Consider the following 25,653-nt stretch of genomic DNA (forward strand, 5'->3'; position numbering starts at 1 on the left):
GGCTTACCCGCTCTCGGCGTCTTCTCTCTGCACTGTGTGTTGGCTGCACACAGTGCAGTTAGAGCCGGCCTGTCACTACTGACGTTAATGTAGGGGCCACTGCAAGACCCGCACAGAAATATACCATGGCGCGATTTGATTTCACGCGGACAAATCACGGCCATCTGCATAGGATTGCATTATCTAATGCAAGCCTATGCAGGCAGGCATGGGCGGAAATTCTGTGGGAAATCCCGCCGCGGAATTTCCGCCCATGTGCAGGGGGCCAAAGAGTACATTTATTTACCTGCTTATTTTTCTGCTATGAGGTGTAAAGCAAGGTAATAATAATAAAATAATAATACTCTTCCTGCAAAAGTCTGTCTTCTACATTGCCCTATATAACTAGCCAACATTCGGGTTGTTTACTTTCAAACATGTATATTTTGTTTAAGAGATGTATGTTCTCAGCGTGGACGAGTATAAGGCTCTGTTCATATATGAGTCATCATTCTGTTTATAACAGAAACCATGATGCAACAATGGATCAATTACAAGATGGATGCCACTGGTGCCTGATAGGCGCCATTGTTAGTCCTTCCAGCATGTAGTCATTTTTCCATCCAATGTGATGGAATCTGCAGCAGAGACTTCAAACCGAGATTCTGATGCACATGGGAACATAGCCGAGCTTCATGAGATATCTGTAGAATTATCTGGATATCTGCATTCAAGTAGGTTTTCAGGCAATTTAAACTTATGAGCTACTTAGCTCTCCCACCCCCAATTTCACCCTGACAGGACACATAAGGGGAGAGAGGGTTTTTTTTTACAGCAAAGGACCCAGTAAAATTAGTTGCTGCAACAATTGTTTTGGTGTATGTTTTAAGATTGGTTGCCATGGTGATCACAGGATTGGGACCTGAACTAATTAGGTTCCGATGATGTTGGCACAATCAGAGGTTGTTCGTAAGATCAGGATCTGGGTGTTGCTCTGGGGGACACAATCAACAGCAGAAGATTGGATGTAAACATCACTTCTGTAAAATGACACACGGATATTTACAATGGGTGGTCCTAAAGTGGTTAAGCAGACAAATTGAAATGATAAATGATATTTTCAGTCTACTTACTGCATGTGGTCTTCATATTTAAAGGGGTTGTCCTGTTGTAAACTATTGTTGGCCTATCCTTAGGCTAGGCCATGAATGGTAGATTGGTGGTGATCTGCTGTTTGGGACCCCTGCTGATCAGATGTTTGCTGGGCCCATGCGCTTATCCACTGAGCTGATTTTTGCAGGAAGCAGATAGCTCTTTTTTCTCTGCAGTGGCCAGGCTTGGTATTACATGTATTAATTTCAATGGGAACTTGGTCTGCAATACCAAGCCTGGCCACTGCAGAGAGAACTAAGCTGTCTACTTCATGCAGAAATCAGCTCAGTGCACAAGCACATTGGCCCAGAAAACAGCTTATTGGTAAGGGGTCCAGGGCAGTAGACCCTCATTGATCTACTATTGATGGTCTAGCCTAAGGATGGGCCAACAATATTTGCATCTGGGCAACCCCTTTAATTATATAATGTTTTAAGTAAATTGGCTTAAGGATGTAAAGCTAAATAAGAGATGATTATTGGAGGCCTAACTTTGGGCCCCTTCAGATGGAATGGCTAAGCTACAACTGCTACCTCTGTACCCCTACAGCTAGGCTTTTCACTATTGTTCTCGGAGAACATGTACGGATTGCCATATTTGTCATAATTAATCAATATACAAATATAGCTTTTTAAAAGGAGGTTCTAGAGGACAAAGATGGGCTACAACAAATCTATATAGAATAACTGGATGCTCAGGCAGAATGCAGCAACTCTAAACTATATAAAGAGTTTACAGTTACTGAGTAAAATGGTTTGGATTATTCAAGGGTATTTGCAAGTAATCAAATGATCTCATTTGTTTTCAATGGTTTTGACTTGGAACCTATCATGTTTTGAATGTTTTACATCTCAATGATAGACAATTTTGTTTGTAGTGAAACAAAAAGAGCTCAAATAGTGTCCCACATTCTTCATAAATTGAGCTATTTTCTAACGAAAAACCTGATATAGTGCATTTCTTTGAAAAAATGTTGTCAATTGTATTTTAAGTACATCAGAATGTAATCTAGCTGCCAAATATACAGTACCCCTGTACATTTACTGATGATACTAATATAAATTATATACACAATCTTATAATACACAAACAGTAGTACAACTCATCTCATGTATTTTGTGAAGCATGTTGAGTTAATATCCACAGCGCAGGGAGAGTTAAAGTAAGTTAACCCCTGTGTTAAAAGGATTGTGCCAGGACTAAAAATGATCCCCTACCCCTTACCACACGATAGGGGATAACTTTCAGACCATTTGGGGTTTGACTGCTTAGACCCCCCGAGATCTCAAGGGGGAATGACCTTCATGACCCCTGTTATCAGGATCAATAGGGGCCACAGCAGTTGGACCCTCACCAATCTAAAAGTTATCCCCTGTCCTGTGGGTAGGAGGTAACTTTTCATCCTAGAACAACACCTTTAATGTCTCCAGGAGCCAATTGGCAAAAGATGCTTTAATTAATGAGATGTTTGCGCCTTATTGATGGAGCCAAATTTTGGAGATCTGACGTGTCACTTTAAAATGGAACAACTCTGTAAAGGTTTTGCATATCCAAGTGATTCTGACAGTTTTTTCACCACATGTACTTCATTTCGGTGGTAAAAATAGGCCAATAGAATTTGTGTATATTTATTAAAAGTGGCACAATTGGGAAAATTTTGAAAAAAATATTATTTTCACATTTTCAACTGTAATATCTCAACTTATGTGCAAACATACTGTACACATTTTTGATAAAATATATATTTACACCTGTTTACTTTATTCTGGACGCACATTTGAAAAACTTTAGATTTTTTAACAATTTAGGAGACGTACAAATTTAACATACCTTATCAATATTTTGAGGAACATTTTGTTTTCCTACACGAAGCCAAGATTGCAAAGACTCATAGATTCCAGAATGATAGATACCCCCACAAATGACGCAATTTAAAAAAAAATACGGCCCTTAATATATTCACTGAGGACCAGGCTGCTTTGTACCTTAAGGACCGGTAACTTTTTAGGGATTTTACCCACGTGGTGGTTTTACTGCCCTATTTTGGTTCCTTTAGTTACCAAAATTATTTTTACTGCGTTTTTTTTCTGTGAAATATAGGGCGTTTATTAAAATATCTTTTTCACTGACTTTTCTTTCCGTTTTTAGTTTTATTGGGGGTAAAATGCTAAAAAAAATTATTTTTTTTAACATTTATAGTTATTTTTTTTATTTAGTATATTTATGCTAAAATAAAGTACGAGAACGGGTTCCTCTATTTGTTTCGGACGTTTTGATATATAATATGTATGGTTTGGGTTTACAGGGCACATACGGCAACGGTTTTTGTTGCCGTTGGCTTTGTGTTATTCCCTCTTAATATATGTATTGTTGTTTTATTCTGTAATTTTGTTTTACTGATGTATGTAATTATGTTTTTTTACTATCTATGTCCCACATAACATCATATAAGACCTCTGGGGGACATTCTCCCACTGTAGCCGGGCATCCATAGGAGCCCCAGTTACAGGGGAAAACAATCCCTGCAGTGACATTAATCACTGGCAGAGCTGGCTAGGGTCTAGTATGACCCTCCAGCTCTGCTGTACCAGGGAACCCCGGCGGTCACATGACCCCCCGGCTCCCGGAGTGGAAGACTCCCTTCCACTTCCACTTTCTAGTACATAGCTCTCATTGAGCTCTGTGTACTCTGCAAAGGAAAAGGCAGAAAGGGTTAAAAGCCCCTCCTGCTTTCTCCTCCGGGTTATCAGCTGTTACTTATAGTGGACAGCCCGTCCCGTCTCTAATTGATTGCAGAGGCAGGAGGCTTAAAGCGTCGCTGTAATTTTACTATTGGCGGTGCTTTAAGCCCAGGACCAGGTGCCATATATTTACTGTGCCTGGTCCTTAATGGGTTAAAGCCTAGCAAACCAGGATATAAAAAGGCAATGGGGCCATTACTGAGGCTCACAAAGGATGTTTATTGACAAAGACAGCCTGTCTGATGTGAACCATGGCTTGATGCAAACAACTTGCAGACCTGAGAAGATGTGTGAGACAGATGAAACTGGAAGAGACTACAAAAGCATTGCATAAGTTGAACATCGATCCAGCAATACAAAAAGTGATAGTTCTATACTGTAATTACTCTATCCAGGAATGGGCTGCCCTGTTAAGATGACTCCATGAGCACAGTCGGCAATCCTGGAAGAGGAGAGAAAGGGTGACAGCAAAAGACTTTGCAAACTGAAAAAGCCACTGTTCATGTGTTCACTATCAGAAGAACACTGAACAAGAACCTGGTATTCATGGAAGGACACTATGAAGGAAGCCTCTGCTGTCCAAAATAACCCAATGTGGCCCTACCAATTTTGCCCGAGACCACCTGGATGTTCCACAATGCTTCTGGGACAAATGTTTTATTAACAGATGAGATAAAAGTGGATCACTTTAGCACAAATGCATAACACTCTTTGGAGGAAAAAGACCATAGCACACCAATACCTCATCCCAACAATAAAGCATGGTATAGAGAACATCATAGCTTGAGGATGATTTGCTGCCTCAGGTTGGATAACTTGCGATTATGGGGAGATCTACAATGTATCAAAACATTTTACAGAAGAATGTAAGGGCAGCGGTCCATGACTTTAAGATTGTGAAATGTGCCCAGGTGATGCTATTATATTTCAGATTAAAGCTGGGCTTATACGACAGGATTTGAATTGCAGATTCCGAGATCGGCATCCGCTCTGACTTTCTGTGATAAAATGCGGGCATTAAAAGGCAACCCTTTTTGAATTTTTCTTCACACTTGCAGATATGAATTGCGTATCCACGAGCGGAAGAAAATTTGCAGAATGTTCCATTTTACTGTGGAATCCGCGTGGATGACCTCCATTGATTTCAATGGAGGCATCCGGCCCGCAGACCCTACACAATGAACATTGCGTATGGGCTGCAGGTATCCGTGTCATCGCTAAGCAATGGCACTGGAATTACAAACAAAACAAAAAAATGTACTGCGCAAGACTGCCTGCGAGCATCCATGGTTATCGGCAAAAAGATGGTGACAGAGTCTTTTTAAAGACTGTGTTATGTTATAGCACTATGTTCATTCATTATGTTGTATTAACATATTCATTATGCCATTGTTTAATATTGGCTATGTTGTTTATTGTTGAGGTTGGCAGTAGAGATGAGCGAACGTGATCGGCTCCGCCCCTTTTCGCCCGAACACCGAACTTTGCGAGCAATTCCGTGCTCGGGCGAAAAAAGTTCGGGGGTCGCCGTGGCAGCGCGGGGGGGTGTGGCGGGGAGTGGGGGGGAGAGGGAGAGAGAGAAGGCTCCCCCCTGTTCCCCGCTGCTGCCGCCCGCGCCGCCGCGCCTCTCCCCGCCCCCCGGCGCCCCCCGAAGCTTTACGCGCGGACACTGAAGTCCTCGGCAAAGCCGGTGTCCGGGAGCGTAAGTGTTCGTTAAGAACACGTTCGCTCATCTCTAGTTGGCAGCTTAAAGTGGTTAGCAACATGGTAGTGAGGAGTTACTGCCAGGTTCTTAGTATATGTACAAGGGCAAGTATGTGGTTGACAAAGGTAGGAGGTGCTGTACTGGTGCTAAGACATGATATAAAAAAGAGTGGATCTTACGCCTGCATGGTTGACTGAGTTGACGTAGTTTCAAAGAGCTGCTGCAAATAGCTGTAACACTGAACTGAGAGATTTGTTCAACCACTACCACTAGAAAGGCACTTTCTGGTTTTTACCAAAGCAAAAGTTCACACTGAAGCTGCAGAAAGGGCCACTGCCGCTGAGCAGTGATCCATGGCTGGGAGTCTGGTGTTTTGTGTAACTAGCAGAGAGCAAAGTCTGAGACTCTGCTGGAAATTATTAAGACAGCTTTGTAACTGCTAGTTTGTAAGATTGACTGAGCCTTGTTAGAGAAATCATCAGAGGGATTACATAGTCTTTCATTGTCTGGTCCAAATTATAAGAGAAGTTGTGTATACAGATCACTGACACATGACACAGGCAGTATCATCCAACAATGATGGTCTTCTGAGTTTATTACCAAGCAAACAATGTATATATAAGTTCTCTTATGTACAATCAGAAATACATGCCCGTCCTGTAATCCTAAAAACTCATGATTGGCTCTAGGTGCTAATGGTTTAACATATGTTAACACCTCAAGGCGTGTCACTCCAAACACGTAATTCCCAGGAATAAAAACTGGATCCTAGTATATACCATTCTGGTATTTTCTATATGTATGGAGAGTTAGACATCTCTAGTTATCTTTAGACATTCCTAAGCCATGACAGGATATGGAGGGAGGATGAGCCTGCATCTACATACCAATGTACCACACGGACTGAGTTAATCATTTAGATGCTGGTCATCCACTAAAGAGGAAGATAAATATATATATATATATATATATATATATATATATATATATATATAAGTAGATACTGGTATACGTGTTTGCCCAGGCTGATGTGAAAAACATATATTATTACTATAACAGCCTCTATGTGAGAACTACTAGGTACTGTTGGACTGTGTATTTCCACTGTAACTGTACTGTGTTGCCTTAAAAGCTGAAGAGATAGGTGATGCAACAAGATAATGGCCTAAAAGTATACAAAGTAATCAACTAAAGAATGATTGAAAATGATGGAGGCTGTGTACTTGTAGCGCTATACCGACATCATATGTTATAGAATGTACACATATTTGACAGCACTGTGCACAGGAGAATTGGGAGATTTATTTTAGCACAAATATAGTTTAAACAAAATACTTTAGAAAAGAACATGAAAACATGGTTCTTTTCTAGAGCAATAAGATTGGTTTTGTTCTTGGTTCTCAATGAGCTCTGTTTTATCATTTGTCCTTCAGCACTTAATAGGACAACTCAGGGACCAATAAGATCCAAACCTACTGAGGACTTCAACTTTCTGCCTGGCACAATAACAGGTAATTATCACCAAAATGCATTCTTTAATAAGGAATAAATAAAGTAAGAACTCTGCCATATGAAATTGTTATGAAAAAGTATTTGTACTAGTTTTAAGGGGGTCTTGAAGCCTTCCCTCGTTAGGGGTGACTGACAGGTAACAGAGTGGGTTAGGGTGCATTCTGCATAGTCATGCAGAGTTAGGCCGCCTGCAGACGAGCGGGTCGGATCCGGCGGCGAGAATTCTCGCCGCGGGACCCGACCCAAAAGCCTGCAGTGACGAGCGCGTACTCACCCGCGCCTGGCGGCCCCGGCTCTTTCATGTGCCGGCTGCCGCGCAGCCAGCGCATGCGCAGACCGGAGCCGGCGGCCGGGTGAGTGTGAGCCCCGCACAAAAATAGGACATGCCGCGGTTTGTTTGAAATCTCGCGCGGCCAAACCACGGCCGTCTGCATAGGAGTGCATATTGTAATGCACTCCTATGCAGACTTTCTGTGACGGAAATCCCGCGGGAAATACCGCCGCGGGATTTCCGCCCGTGTGCAGGCGGCCTTAGACAGAGACAACACAGGACATTAACACTTAAGTGACCAGTTAAGGCCAATACACATAAACAGACATTAAGACACAGACAACCATACATACACATAGACATTCCACATGAGCTTGCTATGACAGTGCTGTGGTACTCCAACTCTGAGGCACTACACAATGTTTTTATATGAATGTGCAGCATGTCCAGTGTAGAAAGTATAATGTAGTGTCCCATTGTGCTCCTAGGATTTGTGATTCTGTGGGTTTCCAGGAGCACAATGCTGCAGGTGTGGTTGATTTAGCTGAAAGTGTGGAGTTCTCCAGCCAGCCAATCACCGCTGGTCTGCTGCATATAAAACCAGCCTATCTTGTTGGGGGTGCTGATCGTTTATTCATTGGCCAAAGTACAGAAGCTCACAGGCCCACATCAAGGGTCCCCGTTCCTTGTGAGTCCCTATTCTAACATGATAAGTAATCCAAAGGGAGTCAAACCTGCAAGTGTGTAGATCACCCCAATAGGGATGCTGGAACCTAGAGGTCTGGCTCATCCTAGATGGTAAACATCAGAAACACAAGACAAGGGAAAAACAACATTAAAACTGAACACATTGCTGTTCACACCAACAAACAGATGAGGGAATCTTGCCGAGAACCTCATGCAAGCAAGCAACACCAAAGCAGAACATGCATGACTCCAAGCACCAGGGTTATGAGAGGGAATAAGATAAATGGCCAACAAATAATTGACCAAGGGTTTGGCATTTATATGCAGCAGACCAATGGTGATTGGCTGGCTGGAGAACTCCACACCATCATACAGCTAAATCAACCACACCTGCAGCAGTGTGCTCCTGGAAACCCACAGAACCACAGGTCCCAGGAGCACAACCTGACATGTAGTTTCAAAACCAGTAGAGTTTGCTTTGATTAGAAACAGAACTTTATTTTGTCAGCACTACACCATTGTACATAACTGACTCTGGATTTACAGAATTAAGTAATTCATGTTATATAAAATAATAAATTGTGGTGTTTGATATTCTGTGTAAAACATTTGTAATGGCCTGAAAGGATATATATCACATTTCCTGCCAAGAATTTACAAAAATAACTTTCTTCACTCTCATAAATGATTTCTAATATTGCTGTATAAATCTTTGCTGACCTAGAGATGTTATTATGTCACTTTAAGCCCACTATCTGTATGTTCTGTGCACCACAGATCACAGCTGGTTCATATTTCTCTGCCATATTTATACTTTCCCTGCTCTCTAATAATAGAGAAAATCCCAGTATAAAAAGATTATCTCAAATGCTATAATTAAATTATATGTAAACTGTGTGTAGATATACGGTATATACTAAAGGGATTGTCCAGGATATTCTAAAATCTCACAGAAAGGCAGAAAAATTGATTGCCAAAGAGAGCAAAAATAACCCTAAACTATTCTTCAATTATATAAACAGTAGAAGGATTTGCACTTTAAAAGTACTGGCCCTTTAACAAATAATGGAGAAACCATAGAAGACGATGGGGGGAAGGCAAATCTATTAAATAGTTTCTTTTCAAGTGTATTTACGAATGAAAAAGAAATGTCACACTAGATGCAGGGGAATAAAACAAACCTGCCGCTAAACATTGCATGCCTAACACAGGAGGAAGTGCAGAGCCGATTAAAGAGGATTAAAATTGATAAATCGCCAGGCCCAGATACAATACACCCAAGAATTCTAAGGGAACTAAGTGATATGATAGCTAGACCGCTATTTCTTATCATTTTGGACACTATAGAGACCTGGGTTGTACCACTAGATTGGCTCATTACCAATGTGGGTCCACTATACAAAAAAGGGTCAAGAAGAGAGCCTGGTAACTACAGGCCGGTAAGTCTCACTTCAATAATTAGAAAAATATTTGAGGGGTTTATGAGAGATGCCATCCTAGAATACCTCAAGGAAAACAACAATATAACCCCTTATTGCATGGGTTCATGAGGGGTTGATCATGTCAGACCAATTTAATCAGCTTCTACGATGAAGTAAGTTCAAGGCTAGACCGGGGAGAGTCTATTGATCTCGTATATCTGGATTTCTCTAAAGCATTTGACACCGTGCCGCATAATAGGTTGATATATTAAATGAGACAGCTCGGTCTGGGCGAAAACGTGTGTATCTGGGTAAAGAACTGGTTCAGAGATAGAAAACAGAGGGTGGTAATAAATGGTTCATACTCTGATTGGGCCACCATTGCTAGTGGGGTGCCACAGGGTTTAGTATTAGGCCCTATCCTGCTCAATATATTTATCAATGACCTGATAGAGGGACTGCGCAGTAAAATATCAATATTTGCAGATGATACAAAATTATACAAGGTAATTAATACAACGGAGGACAATGTGCGGCTACAAAAGATCATCGATAAGCTGGGGGCTTGGGTAGAAAAATGGCAAATGAAGTTCAGTGTTGATAAATGTAAGGTTATGCGCATGGGCAGGAAAAAAGGATGTTACCAATATACACTTAATGGGACACTGCTAGGGAAAAGTGATATGGAAAAAGACCTTAGGGTACTAGTGGACTATAGATTTAACTGGAGCAATCAATGCCAGTCAGCTGCTGCCAAAGCTAATAACGTCTTGTGGTGCATTAAAAGAGGTATTGGGGCGAGGGACAAGAACATTATTCTTCCACTATATAAGGCACTTGTCAGGCGTCACATGGAATACTGTGTACAGTTGTGGACACCGGTGCTCAGGAAAGATGTTGCAGTGCTTGAGGTGGTTCAAAGAAGGGCGACTAAGTTAATAAACGGAATGAGAAGACTGGAATACCCAGAGGGGCTATCAAAATTGGGATTATTTACCCTGGAAAAAAGACGGTTAAGGGCGATCAAATAACTATATACATTAGGGGACAATACAAGGATCTCTACCATGATCTGTTTATACCCAGGACTGCGATGATAATAAGAGGGCATCCCCTAAATCTAGAAGAAATAAGGTTTCATCACCAACACGGAAAGAGGTTCTTTACTGTTAGAGCAGTGAGACTGTGGAACTCTCTGCCTAAGGGCTCCCACACACTTGCGTTTGCGTTTTTTGTTAACACGATTGCCAATGGGACTTTCTAATGTTAAAAAGGCAATGCAATGCACCAAAAACGCAAGTGCATTGCATTGCGTTGCGTTTTTAACATTAGAAAGTCCCATTGACAATTGTGTTAACAAAAAACGCAAGCGCAAGTGTGTGGGAGCCCTGAGGACGTGGTGATGGCAAAATACATAGAGGAGTTTAATAGGGGACTAGATGTCTACCTAGAGTGTGACGATATTACAGGATATAGACATTAGGTGACCAGCGGGGGTTGTCATCTCAAATGTTGATCAGGGATTACTCTGGCTGCCGTTGTGGAGTCAGGAAGGTTGCCTTCCTTGGGACCAACAAGGAAGGGGTTGAAACAGGCTGAACTAGATGGACACTGTTTTTATTCAGCCTAACATACTATGTTACTATGTTACATGATAAAATAGCAAAATAAGTATTACTTACCTAGATAGATCCTTGCTACCCCAGCGCTGCCGCTCAGGTGCTCCAGCTGGTCTCTGTTGTTGTTCTGCCATGATGACACTTCGACTACCCACATGTGACCACTACAGCCAGTCAGAGATTTTAAATTTTCCGGTCAACTTCAGTAAAAATCTGTGTTAAGGTATTTTTACATGGGATGACTATTGGGTGCATAAGTTTCCAACAGCCATCCCACTAACTATCGTATCTCTGCTTTTTACACAGGATCGATAGTCTGTTAGAGAATGGACGCAGAGCGGCTGGACATCTCTTCCGGCCACCTGCCTCCATTCACTTCAAACAGCCAGTCGTTCATAGATGTATGACTCACATGGACTGGTAATAGCTGTAAGACCAAATAACTCCAACTGTTGCCCAAATTTGCTGTTTCCAGTAATAATTCGGGTGGTAATCACCTCATGTAAAAGTACCTTTAGGGCGAGCTCATGGACATCATAGAGACAAGTCCCCCACCCTCTGTGAGTTGTACGAAAGCTCTCTGGATGATAGGCCATCTATGTATTCCATGGATTTCTTTACTTCAGCTAGGTCCTTTGAACTTCCATATAGCTTTATCAATTGAGCAAAAGTTGTGTCTATCATATTTGTAGCTAGTTTCTCCCTAATCCCCTGTAAATCTGTCAGACACAATTGCTATGTCCTTAAATAGAGTTCCCTAGGAGAAATTATGACCTAGTTAAAATAATTAAGGATTAAGAAGATATTATTTATCTTTTCCATTACAATATGGCATGAAGTTTAAAATAAAAGAATATCTTCTTTCTAATGAAGGGAATGAAGAAAATTAGAAGAACATTTACAATGAAAATATGCCAGCTCTCCCAAGGCATGAAAATATGCAGAGATGCAGAAAGTATGTGTTCTGTACACAACACTCAAAGAGAGCTGTTAAGTCTTTTCATATGGTATACCACTTTTCTTACATTTACAGCATCCTGTGTAGAAAATCAGCTCTCTGCATAATTGGAGCTGAAATGTCTGACACCCAGGAGTTCTTCAAGAAAGCTTTTAGCATCAAGTTCTAAAATACAGTCTTGATACTAAACTTGAACAATAAATCTCCATCTTTAGTATTGCAAGAGATTCCACAATACACAATGGTTTTCTTCAGCACTTAACTTCACACCAAATGACCCAGTGTTATTTCCAAATGACCCCCAAAAAATGTAACAGTGTTTTTTTTATGAATACGAAATACATAGGAAATGTCAGGCTTTGTGTGGATTATGTAGTTACATTACAATGATGATATATCACATATCCCTATTTAGAATCATTTCTGAATCCAGTTGTGGGAAAAGGTAGTTGATTAAATACAATTCAGCACATTATATCTCAAAGGAGATGTGGAAACGCAGTTGGTAAATATTAGACCTGCCTGATCAAATGGGATGTATACATTCTCCATCCGGACTCACAGTTTGCATCCATATTAGTATTTTTAGGCTATCCAACATAAACTATTATTACGATTTCATCCATCCTGACTGCACACATGGAGATTGCCCTCTGGACCTCGCTGGGACAGGAAGAGAAGAGTTCAAAAGGCCACTCCCATCACCATTCTCCAGTGTTATTCCTGTCCCAACGCATACAGAAGAGAGCTCCTCGATGGAGTGTTGGAGGAAAAGATCGCTTACCTAGGTGATAAAGAGCAGAGTTCTGCTCCCGCTCTGTGAGCGGTAGTGGTTTGGGATCGCTGGCCCATCTTTATATGCTTCCGCATCTCTGTGTATGAGTCCAACATTCAGCCTGCAATGGCTGGGCTCTGTGGGATGTTCCTGTAATCGTAGCTCCTTGGGAGGCTGAAGCTGATGGTCACTTGAGGTGTCCACACATGGGGGAGGTGAATGATCACGGCACCCCAGCACAGGCGATTACGTCAGAATTTTAAAAAATGGAATCTCTATCACCTCAGAAGAGCCTCTCCTGCAAGATTACATCTCAGAATTCACCTCAGATATGCTATGAACAGCATGGAAGGTGGCAGGGGGAATCTACAATCCGTGAGTAGTCCACTTGGACAAAAAAGCTCATTGACAGGCTGTCTATGTTTGGTATTATGGCCATTGCAAGATGAAACTTCAAAGCCAAGGCCTCATAATAAAAAGGCTAATACAATCAGGGCGGTGCAAGAATCCTTAATGGACAATCTCCGCCAGATGGTCAGAGAAGAGGTTCAGGCATTAAAAGCAGAACTAGTCTCTCAACCCCAGCTGGGCCTCTCTAGGCCAGAAAAGAACCCGTACTCATGGTTACATGTCCTCTACATCTGAATTATCGGAGATTAAATTATCTGAGGGGAGCTTTCCAAATGAACAGCCCCCTGATTGTGAAAAAAAATGTAAAAATAAGAAATTCTTTCTTTCTCACCCATAGCATCGGGTATTTGCTAAGAGTGGTAGTAAACGTCAAACAACCACGCTTGATCCAGGATGAGATGTTTAGGGGGTTAGAGTTGCACTGTAAAAAAGTCTTCCCAGTGAATGAAACACCTTGTAAGGCGAATGTGAGAAAGCAGGAAAAAACGCTGCCTATCTCCTCAGAGTCTAAAGATAGGCTAAAGATCGCACCAGAAGATACAGAACTCTGAAGTGAAGAGCCCAAAGTTCATTTACAAGTGGCCAAAGTAATCAAGAAGCCATCCTTGCTGTTTGAGCATTCTTTCCAGCTGAAAGACCCCATGAAATCATGGGAGACTACATCCAGTCTTCTAGAAACAAATGTAGCTGCCACCTCTGTGGCACGCTTAGTGTACCTGTGGTTCTCACGGCTAGAAAACAGTCTGTAGCAGAAGTGCGTTTCATTGCTTAAAATGGCCACCAGATTTCTGGCAGAGGCCGTATGCTTTTCAGCCAAAAACGCAGGGAGTATTAATTTGGGCCAGAACTAGACAAGATTCTGTAGAAAGCGGGAGATAGGAAAAAGTTTCCCCACCGATTACCTACCCAAGAGGAATCCTTCCTTTCATAAAGAGGTGTACCAGCCTAGGGAAAAGATGGAAATTGCAAGAGCCCCCTCTTTAGCCCAACACAGCTGAATCCAGATAAAAATGGAAAGGCCATAGGGGTAGACTCTCTCAGGTCTCGGGGAGATGGAACCAGATAACTGCGAATTCTGGGGTACTCACTGACAGTTTAGACCCTCTGTCAGGCAGGACTTCTTGTCCCAGGACCCAGTGTTCTGTCACGAGATCTATAGGGATGAAATTAGCAGTTTGGCTGCTGCAAAGCAGAGATTGAGAGACCAAGGACCGTTGTTCAAGGCAATAACCACTCTCTTTAAGAGCTGAAAGGGCTCTAGCTCCACTATATACTCCAGGGTATGGGAGACATTCTGTAACTGGTGCGGATCAGATAGGCCAGATCTGGGCAGCCTGGACTTTACGAAAATTCTAGAATTTATGCAAGAGGACTTAGATAAGGGACTAAGCCCTAGAACCTTGAAGGCCTCAGCAAAGCAAATTGCAAGTCACAACATGGTCTAGTGTTCACGTTTTCTAAGCTTTATCGCTTGGATCTCCATTCTAGTATAGAACTGACCTTTGGGTGGAAGATCATCCAGTTCGTGGTCTCCCCCTAATGTTACTGTTATAATCTGTTATTGCCTCCATGTGTGCTGTCAGGATGCACGAAATGGTAAAACTAGGATTAATTTTACCGTTAATCCCTTTTCCATGAAGTCCATCATGACAGTACATACTTACCCACCCTGGTAGATTACTGTATACTATGCATGTAACATAACAATACGTTGTTTTTCCAGCAACAATAAAAAAAATTGGGCCACATGTCCGTTGTGATAATTTGAAGTCACTGGAGAATGGTGGTGGGAGGTAGTCTTTTGAACTCACCTCTTCCTGTTCCAGTAAGGTCAAGAGGGCAGCCTCCATGTGTGCAGTCATGGTGGACTTCATGGAAAAGGGATTAACGGTAAAATGAATCCTAGTTTTTTTCTGGTAATTTGTGGTCATTTCAGTAAGTAAATTAATATGCAGTTGTAACACTGCAAGTAGAGCAGCATTTGTACCATTAGAGCACGTGAACAAATATTTTACACCTCTTTACGCAGAATCATTACTGTCAAAAATACACATGTTTACTCTACCACATGATATATATATATATATATATATATATATATATATATATATATATATATATACACAGTAGTCCTGCATAAACAATACTACCATAAAAGCTCATTCATGTAAAGAATTTTGTTGGTGGGGTCAATAAAAGAGATTTGTTGTAAAATTTAGTTGTGTCATCATTTCATAAAATACAATGTTCGCTCAAGCATCCAGTGGTCTGGAACTTCTCCTGGTACAGTATGGTACTTAGAATCACATGACCATTTAAAATTTTCAAAATTGAAATACCCAGTAAGAGCTTGGCATTTGGAAGAATTCGGCATTAAAATCAACGAGAGCTATGCCTGCATATACAGCAGCTCGCGTTGATTTCAATGAGAGCCGTGATTGCAGTTACAAGTGTCGGCCACTACACAGAGGTCAGAGCAGACTACTAACTCTTTGACCCCTGTGTAATTGCGGGCGCACAATCAGTTGATCCGTCAAGGGCCCAAGCAACAGACCCCAGCTGAGGATAGGTCATCAATAGTATTTTTCCTGGGAAACCCCTATAAGAACTCCAGCAGGGTCTGATAGCTGGCCGTTCAAATGTACACTATATAGTGAGCAGTGATTAAAGCATCACATCTTCAAGTCACTTGTAAGAGAAAAAATTATGTTGAACAAAAGAGTTCAATAAAGTTAAATTTAAAAAGAAAAAGGGGAAAAGAAAAAAAAAATGTTCTCTACAAACAGCCTTTGTAGTAGAAAAAATAAACATATATCACTACATTTGTAATAACTCATACTATAAAAATATAATATCCATTGTCCCACACAGTAAAGGGCATAAAAAAATAATTTTAAAAAACAATGCAAAAATTGATATTTTTTTATTCATTCATCTTTCTGTGTTACAAAAAAAAAATAATAAGATCAAAAAGTCACACTTACCCCAAAATAGTTCAAAGGGAAACTACAACTCATCATGCAAAAATCAATACCTCACATAGCTCCATTGGCAGAAAATTAAAAATGCAGCGCTGCAGTGTTTTTATTGTGGAAAGATAGTAACTAGAGATGAGCGAACGTATTCGGTAAGGGCGATTTCGCAATCGAGCACCGCGATTTTCGAGTACTTCACTACTCGGGTGAAAAGTACTCGGGGTCGCCGGGGGGCAGGGGGAGGCACGGCGGAGCGGGGGGTAGCAGCGGGGAACAGGGGGGAGCCCTCTCTCTCTCCCTCTCCCCCCCACTCCCCGCTGCAACCCCCTGCTCACCCACAGCGCCCCCGAGTACTTTTCACCCGAGTAGTGAAGTACTCGAAAATCGCGGTGCTCAATTGCGAAATCGCCCTTACCGAGTACGTTCGCTCATCTCTAATAGTAGCACATTAAAAAAACTATATAAATTTGATACTGATGTAATTGTATTGACCCGCAGAATAAAAGTAACATTTTATTTATACCTTATGGTAAACCCTGTAAAAGAAAACCTAAAAACACAATGGTGTAATTTCAGTTTTTTTTCCAGCCTCTCCAATGTCGTCTCTATTTCCTCATAGATTGGAAGCAGGACTCTCATCTCTATTCAAATATTAGTTTTTTACTGTATGTAATGTCTTAATTTGAGTGTTCGTGTAGCCTCTGATCTGTAAGCTGCTGTGCAATTTGTTGGCACTATATAAATAAAAATTATTATCTTAATGGATGGAAATTACACAGGATGACCGTGCAGGATGCAGGTTGCTCATCCCTGGACTGCACTAAATAATAGGGGAAAAAAGTTAAAAGAGATATGTAGCAGTTAAATTATATCTAATGTTCTATTTTGTTTTTAAATAAGAAATTAAAAGCCAGAATAGGAGCCAAGTAGACAACAACATGTAACCACAGAAGCCTATATTTTATACAGCTGTATGTATACAGATCAGGGCTTAGTGACGTTGACAAGTAGCTGTAATCTTTATAAATATGTATTTGATTTGAAGAGAGCAATGGTTATAGTGGCCCAAAGTTAGGGGTCCCCTCCATCACCTCAGAATACATGTCTTATATTTGTCTTGTATTACAGTCATAAATGTGGAATGCATCAGATATGTGTATTGGAGTTTGCAGATATGAAAGGGTTAATGTCTGGTCATGTCTGGTGTTGTCTGGAAAATGTATTTATTTGTTGATTGGTCTGTGTCCACGTGATGTGTTGAGTTGATTGAGAGGTGTCTGTAGTTGGTAAGTTAGTTAGAGAAGATGAGAGTTAGTTGGTGGTGGCCTAGAGTTGAGAGAGGAGCAGAGATGGAGGAAACGGAGAGATGGTCTGCTGCTCATGCCAGAGGCTAGCCTTTCTAGGAACTCTCCATATAGCCGCTAACCTTAAAGCAAATGAAAGCCAGAACATGATGGAAACTCATGGGAGTAGAGCGCAAGTACTGCATGTATCCAGAGATATGGAAAAACCACTGCTCAGCGAGGAAAAAGTGAGTGTATGACAGGGGAGAGAGAGTTTTGCCAGGAGAGAGATCAGACAGATAACTTAGACTGTGGATATACAAATGCCTGAGAATCCTCATTGCATGAAACCCTACAACTTGTTTTTTTACAAAGGCTATTTTATTGATCCTACCTTAACCCTTTCCAATCCACTGTCTGACGTCTAAAGACATTCTGATTGAAGGCTGTACAGCTCTGATGTCAGAAGACATTCGGCAGGGTATTCTTACTGAATATTACTAGCCGCTCTGTTGTCGGGGGCCACTCCAGCATGTCCCATACTGCAGTACTGGCTCTAGCCAGCAGACGGCGCCGTTGTATAATGGCAGAAAGAGAAAGCTCCCTAGGAAATCCTAAATCCAAAATTGGATTGTAAAGGATTAATAGTTTAAGTAAACGGACAGCACTGAAAATTCACGGTTCTCATTCAGAAAATACTCTGTGTGAGGACTACTTTATTCAATCCGGGTGATCCGCTGCAGAGGATGGAACGTTGGCATCACGAGTGACAAACAGGGCTTCAGGTAACCCTAGTTACGAATTGCTGGTCTTCCCCTGCAGTAACAAGGTTGGGTTCCTAGCCACCTGTAGTGAGGAGATGGTAGAGCCCTGTGACAAGGTTGTCTCCTCAGCTGAGGGCCTGCTCCTTGGATGCTGTATGGTGTGGTGTACATCATCCTTGCCAGACATAGAAATATCACAATTTTATGATTTGTAACTTGTGATGAGCAAAGGTCACCTTGAGCCACAGGCATAAAGAAATGGGTCAGTGTCGCAGTATTATCTTTGTCATTTATATTTATGTCTTGCTCTAATCTACATTAACTGTCTACGTTATGATTTGTTTTTCAGGCGAAAATATATATGATAATACAAAGCTTCTTGGTGTTAGCAGAAATATATCAATGGAACCAAACACTACTAGAAGAAGAGCATTTTCAGGTAAGGGTTCATTCACACAAATGTGATGTCACTGCAGATTATGTATGCAATGCACGGCCAAGAAGTACTCGGTGAATGGAATCAATGAAAGTACATTGATTTTCACTGATCCATTCACATTAGCGTGTAAACATTGCGTGTAAAAGATCGCAGCATGCTCTATTTCAGTGCGCATCATGCAGCAACAGCCCTATTCTTCTCTATGGGTAGCATATGCACTGCTGTCCATACGCAATACATTGCATATGGGCAATGCCGCTATGAGACAGAGCGGGGAATTAAAAAAAGACACAATTCACACTGCGAATACGCTCTCATGCGCACTGCACTATTGCTGCCATACGCTGTAATAGCCGTCTCATCGACGGCTCCCACGACGGTAAAGTGTTGTGTGATCCATGCAGCGTTTTGTGCGTATGGCTGTGTGAATGAGGCCTGAGTATAATAATTCTTGAGTGTTTTTACAAATTGTTTGTCCATAGCTTTGAACATAAAGCTAATGGGATTACAGTTGATGGCCAGGAAAGCCTTGTCTCAGCATGTTTATTTCCAAGGACTTGATGTATCCACCTGAACTTTATAACATCCCTTTAAAAACCCTTTTAAACCCAAAATACCTCAAATGTCAGCGGTAAACAATCATTTGCACATATTTGGTGCAGACAAGAAAACAAGAAAAAAGCATTTAGCATCTTTATAGTCTTCATGGAGATCTAACACATAGATTCTGGAAGAAAACAGGTTATCCAATTAATATAAAGTAGTACAGTAATGTAAATAATGTGTAAATAAACTTCTTATAGCACATTTAAATGTCTTTAAATCCTTACTTCCCCCTCCAGTATCATCACCACCTCATCTACCTGTTAGACCAACCTCTATACGTAGAAGAATTCCACATACCAATGTCACAGGAAGACCAGGTGTTTCAGGTATGGTCTACAATTGTTACTGGGTGCAAACATTGATGAAATGTAAGCAGAGCTCAGCTAACCTAATTAAATTGCTTTTATTACTGCTTTTCTGCACAGTGAACAGTTCCTGAACAGTTTTTGTAGTGCTGCTAAAAGGGTCTGCAGCCATTAGGGAATACTGACATATGGGAGTGTACTTGGTCTGCAAAAATGCTTAGGTAGTTGGTACGTATTAAAGTAACATCCACGTGAATGCAAAAACGCCAATGTTTCCCAGCATAACGCTGCCCAGAGCATCACACTGCTTCTGGCTAGCTTCTTCCCATAGTGAACCCAGGTGCCATCTCTTCCTAGGTAAGCAATACACATGCAGCAGGTCATCCACATGTTGCATAAAACAACATGCTTCTTTAAACCAAGTCACCTTCTTCCATTGAGCCATGGTCCAGTTCTGAAGCTCACATTCCCATTGTAGACACTTTCAGTGGTGGACAGAGGTCAACATGAGCACTCTGAGTAGTCTGTAGCTAAGACGCCTCATACACAGCAATCTGTAATCCACTGTGTGCATTGTCACCTTTCTATCATAGCTGGCATGAACTTTTTCAGCAATTTGTGCTACAATAGCTCTTCTGTGAGATTGGACCAGATGGGTTCTCCTTCACTCCCCATGCATGGCAATAAGTTTTGGGGTTCCATGACCCTGCCACTAGTCCACTGTTTATCCTTCCTGTGACCACTTTTTGGAAATACTGAGCAACACAATAAGGTACCACTCAATAAGACCTGCTGTGTTGGAAATTCTCTGTCCCTTACCGGAGCTGGATTGGAGCCCAGGTGTAGTAGCTGAGAGTAGTCAAGGAAGCCGGGAGTCATTATCACGAATTTACAGAATGCAGTACAATGGGATGAGATGGAAGCATAGGCAAATGGAAGCCAGAGGTCAGCAGAAGTAGGTTTCGGTACAATTGCAGATGAGCGGGAGGAAGAGGAGCTTGATCAAGTTGGTGGAGCACAATAATCATGCACTGAAGGAGTAGCAGGGCTAGGCTTATATAGGAAGTAAAATCAGGAACAAGGCTAGGTTTCAGCAAAGAAACTGTCCAAGTCCTCGATAGCCCAGTGGAGAGAGCTGCCAACTGGAACACAAGAGGTTGTAGGTTTGAGCCCTGACAGTACCAATCATCTAGCCATCACAATTTGACTCTTGTCAAAGTCACTCAGATCCTTACACTTGCCTATTTTTCTTGCTTTCAACACATAAACTTCAAGAACTGAAGTGGCGTAATATATTCTACCTCTTGATAGGTGCCATTGTAACTAGATAAACAGTGTTATTCCCTTCATCCCTCAGTGGTTTTAATGCTATGTTAAGAGGTATAAACCAATATATTTTTTAATAACTATGTAAAAAGTGTTATTACTTATTTTAAAAATAAGGTTGTTGTTGATGTATTTGGTTATAGCCACTTTGTTTCCTTTATCCTTCTAGTATCCTCACCACCACTTCTTCCCGTCAGACCAACATCCATACATAGGAAGCCTCCAGCTACCAATGTGCCAGGCAGGCCAGCAAATAAAGGTATACGAATAACATTCTATTAAATGCTATTCATGAGACTTCTTTTACAGGATTCACAGGATGTTTGTAATATTTTCATATATAATATTTGTATGAAACTACATGTGAATATATTTTCAATATTTCAAAGTTCTTTACATTTCACCAATGTTTGTGAAGAATATCTCAGCAGTCCATAATAAAACTATGGATTTTATGAGAAATGTGACTGTGAAAATAATCTATAATGTATATGGATGGTTATGCTGAATGTTCAGTTTGTCAGGCTGCACAATAAGTTTAAAGGTAAGAGGGACCACCATCATCCTTTTTTTTTATTTGGAGTCAAGTCTTTTCCATGGGAGAAACTTGTGTTAGGCAAATACAGAGAAAGTGGTTTACCAGTTCAAATCTGCTACAGGTGGTAGCACATGGACAAGAGAAGGTCATGGAATAAGACAAAAACACTGGATACTGTGGACTATGGTAAGAAACCACTGGAAAGCTTGAACAATGACAGACAACCATTCTATATGAAAAACTATGGCACTAAAAGTATTGAAAGCTCTGCTTGTAACCTAGGAGAGAGATGAATGGGTTCACATATTTTTCTTTAACAGGGATCCACTACTGTCTGTATCCACTCCAATGTACATTTATATGTTAAACACAGGCATCACAATACGCTTAACCTTCCCGCTGTGTATAAAAATTGGATTCTAGCCAGTTGAGGGTATTGAGCTTGTTGGGATGCCACCTTTTCTTCAGCAAGATGGATGGTCGTACCTCAGTATCCAATGTCTATGCCAGAATTGGTGGTAAAACTCAGGAAGTCCATTTTTTTGGTAGCAGAATAGATAACAAGGGTAACAATCTTTGCACTGTTGCTTTGGTCACAGTACACACATTCATTACATAACAGAAATCCAAACCATCTGGCTACTAACTTCACATAGGCTTTCAGACCTATCACATTGGCCTAATGCCACAACATGACATAGCAATGTCCAAACACTGTACCCAACCAGGTTGTCAGTCTAGGGAGCATCGTTCCCTGTAAGACTCGCGGCATTCCCACAGCTTAGTCTGCATCGGACCTCAGGCTTGCAGTCCCCATAGCTCCTTCTGAGCTATCTCTATTCTCTTCCCTCCTGGCAGCAGTGTGACTGGAGGTTATAACTCCTCCAACCACACCCATACAGCTGTCCCAGCTAATTAGTCTCAGTTTGACTGTTTTCACAGGACTTGACCCCCCAGGGTCAAAACTCCATGCTCGGGGATCTTCTGTGTGTTCATCATTCCAAGTAGGAGCTTCCTCAATATGTTCCACACTCTTCCAGGGTGCATACCAAGGAGAGTGCTTTGGTTCTTTTTCACGAGCCTCTGCATCCGCATGGTCACATTCGTTGGCATATTTAGCAGAAGTTGTTTTCTCACCACCAAGCAACTGATCAAACTTCTTCTGTTTCTTGTCTAACTTGGACACAATCTGATGTTGGTGATTAAGCTCCACATTAATATCTTCTAATTCCTGCTGAAGACTAGTTTTAGTGTTTTCTAGTTTATCTTAAACAGCTGGTTTTTCTTCATACCATGGATTTATAGCTTCTAACCCTTTTTACATTTTTCTCTTTTGCTCTTCAACAGAATCCAAGGACACAGTATTCTCCATTTTATTTTTCATATCTGACACCTGAGACTGAAGTGCTGAAATCTGCTTTGATAAATTTTTATTGGTTTATTCATCTTCTAGTTGCTCAAGGAATGCATTCCTATCATCTTGCATTTGTTTCAGCCTGGAACTAAGGCCAAGCTTCTGACGAGTTTCTTGCAGCACAAGTTTCTGAGAATCATGAATCTGAGATTCCAATTCCACCTGCAGCTTGTTTGCCTCCTCAGACCGCTCTGCTTGTAAACTGTCACCTTCAGTGATTTTTACTTGTAGCTCTTGAAGTCGAGTTTCTACCCTTTTTCTCTTGTTTTCAGAGTCACTCTAGTTTTTCAGAAGTACCTTTACCACATTGGTCAACTCATTACGATCACTTTCCAGAGTCCATTTCATTTGCTCCAAGTGTTCATACAGTTCCTACATAGCTTGGGCATGTTTCGGTTTAAGCTGCTTTACTTGGGTTTAATTTACTTTAGCTTTCTTATCTAAGCTTTCCTTCAACTGGGTCATCTCTAACTTCTTGGCTCTCATTTGCATATTGCGATCTTGCATCTTTTCATGGGACTTTGAAAGATATCCCTCAAATTTCTTGTCACTTTTCAATTTTTCAAAGTCTTGCTTGCACTGAGCAGTTGGCTCTTCCAGTAATAATCTATGATCAGTTTCAGCTTTGGCTACACTTCTAAGGTGCTCATTCTCCTTTAAGATAATCGTAATCGCATCTTCTGTTTTCAATTGAGCGACTTCATTGACAGCAGTCAGCTTTTTATTCACGATCCTTCCTATTTCCTCTTCTGCCAGTAGCCTTTTTCTCTCAGTCTCTCCTGCAATTAGACACAAGTTGGAAATCTACTTTTTCAGCTGCCTCTCATATTTTTTATTTGCAGCATGACATGCTTCTTCTGCAATCATTTTGGCCTTTAAAAGAATATCCATGTAAGCTTTCATCTGTACAAGCTCCACTTAAACTCTAAGCAACTGTTCACCTTTTCTATTTTGGACCTCATGGTCTTTACTGACTACATCTTCTGCCTTACGAGATGCAGTCTTCTTTCTCTTTTTCTTCTTTTCATTTTTATTATTATTTGTTCTCCCAGTGGACGTTTGGTTGCTACTAACAACCACCTTAGTTTCACAGGAAACTGCACTGGCAACACCTCACTCTAGTTTGCTTTACTCTTAGGACTACATGCAATCTTTTTATTATTACACTTGATCTAATTCCCACATGGGATGTAGCTGAGCTTTCTGTACTAGCCAGTTCGAACTCTGCATTCTCCATTGAATAACCTCTAGGCATTTCATACACAGAACAAGAAAACATTCCATTAACCTTATCACATAACAATGCTGTGTCAGTATCATTAGATGAAATTTCACGCAACACATTTTTATCAATATACTCTTCGGATATGTTTTCCTTAAATGCTAATGTCTATAGTCTATACACATTGGTCTGCACCTTTGCACCTCCAGCAATAGTCCCTCTGCTTACTGCACCTACGGCCACCCTGAAAGTCTGTTGCAGCCCACTTTCCTTTATGGACTCAATCACACTCCAGTGGGGTATGACTGGCCACTTTGCCACTGGACATCTGCACATACAATAGATCATCTGTAGACAAGCCCAACATAGCTCCTTTTGGTTGTTTCCCATAGCAACCACACTTGATTCTGTTTGTCCTCCAAACCGAAATACTCTCTAGACCTCTGCTTGGACCCTTAGCAAAGACAGTCTCATTAATTTTGGGCAGCTGGCCTTTTACAAATCTGCAGTTTGCAGCAACAAACACATTTCTCCTTTTGCATTTTAATCTTCAGTCACACTGGCTCTTTACTGCAACATATCTTGCATCAGTGGACAAACAAACACTTCACTCACCAAACTTCAGGCTACTGAAAACAATATCTTATTTCCCTGAATTTTAGCTTTTTTTCTATATTGAACACAACTAATAAATACAACACCCTGTAAGAAATACTGCTGAGTAATGCAGAATCCAAATACGTTGCCATTATTGCATTCACCGCAGTAAATTATGTGATCCAGCTTCCCACAAAGTAATTAAAATGTTCTCCTGAGTTGGCAATGAAAACTCTGTGGCTCGGTTTACAATTGTAAATTATAGAATTGATGTGATTCCATCTATATAAATTGAAATATGATATGTATATTTTCTGTGTTCATCTTTTAAAAGTTCATTAGAATGTTTCCAAGCACTAGCAATTTAATGAACCTGTTAACATACATTTATACACTCTATTCCGTTTTTTAAGGAGGTGCTAACCCTATGGCAGAAAGGATATTAGATTTAAAGGCTATGGAAACCTTTGTGCATGAAAAATTAATCTACACATATTTTACCCTGCAGGAAAAAATGATGCACTCATCTATTTTTTTTATTGAGTTTTCCTACTCATGCATTTGGAAACCCTCATACTTGAATTGCATTATGTCCTACATTCAGGTTTCTGCCTGGGGGGCATTCCCATCACTGATCAGCTGGTCTCTATCATAAACAAGAACTAGATCAGCGCCCCCTCTCCTCTTTCAGAAACTGTGTAGCATAACTACGCGCTCTCAATACTATACAGTATGTCTCTGTCTGTTTGATTTACTAGTGGGGATAGATTGGTTGTGGTGGAACAGGTAAGCATGTATGAGGTTGATTACAATAAAATGCTATCTCTAGATCAAATTACAAGGTGGTGGGACATGAGCTCCACTAAAAACAAAGCCTTATTGTACTATGGGCAGGTGGGTGGGGGGCAGATTATCTAGATGGTGAACAGAGCACAACAAGTCAGTAGTACTAC

General features: G+C 41.0%; 1 protein-coding gene across 17 annotated transcripts in view; it reads left to right on the forward strand.

Moving 5' to 3' along the window:
• Positions 1-25,653, forward strand: part of ABI3BP (ABI family member 3 binding protein) — a 292,204-nt gene that overhangs the window by 207,243 nt on the left and 59,308 nt on the right. For all 17 annotated transcript variants that reach the window (XM_066578216.1, XM_066578234.1, XM_066578294.1 and 14 more), the window contains 4 exons: positions 7,011-7,088; positions 18,603-18,692; positions 19,535-19,624; positions 21,099-21,188. In XM_066578216.1, coding sequence (XP_066434313.1) covers positions 7,011-7,088; positions 18,603-18,692; positions 19,535-19,624; positions 21,099-21,188 — 348 coding nt within the window. The remainder of the gene's footprint in view (positions 1-7,010; positions 7,089-18,602; positions 18,693-19,534; positions 19,625-21,098; positions 21,189-25,653) is intronic.

This window comes from Eleutherodactylus coqui, chromosome 1 (assembly GCF_035609145.1).
Source record: "Eleutherodactylus coqui strain aEleCoq1 chromosome 1, aEleCoq1.hap1, whole genome shotgun sequence".
NCBI classification, from domain to species: Eukaryota; Metazoa; Chordata; class Amphibia; order Anura; family Eleutherodactylidae; genus Eleutherodactylus; species Eleutherodactylus coqui.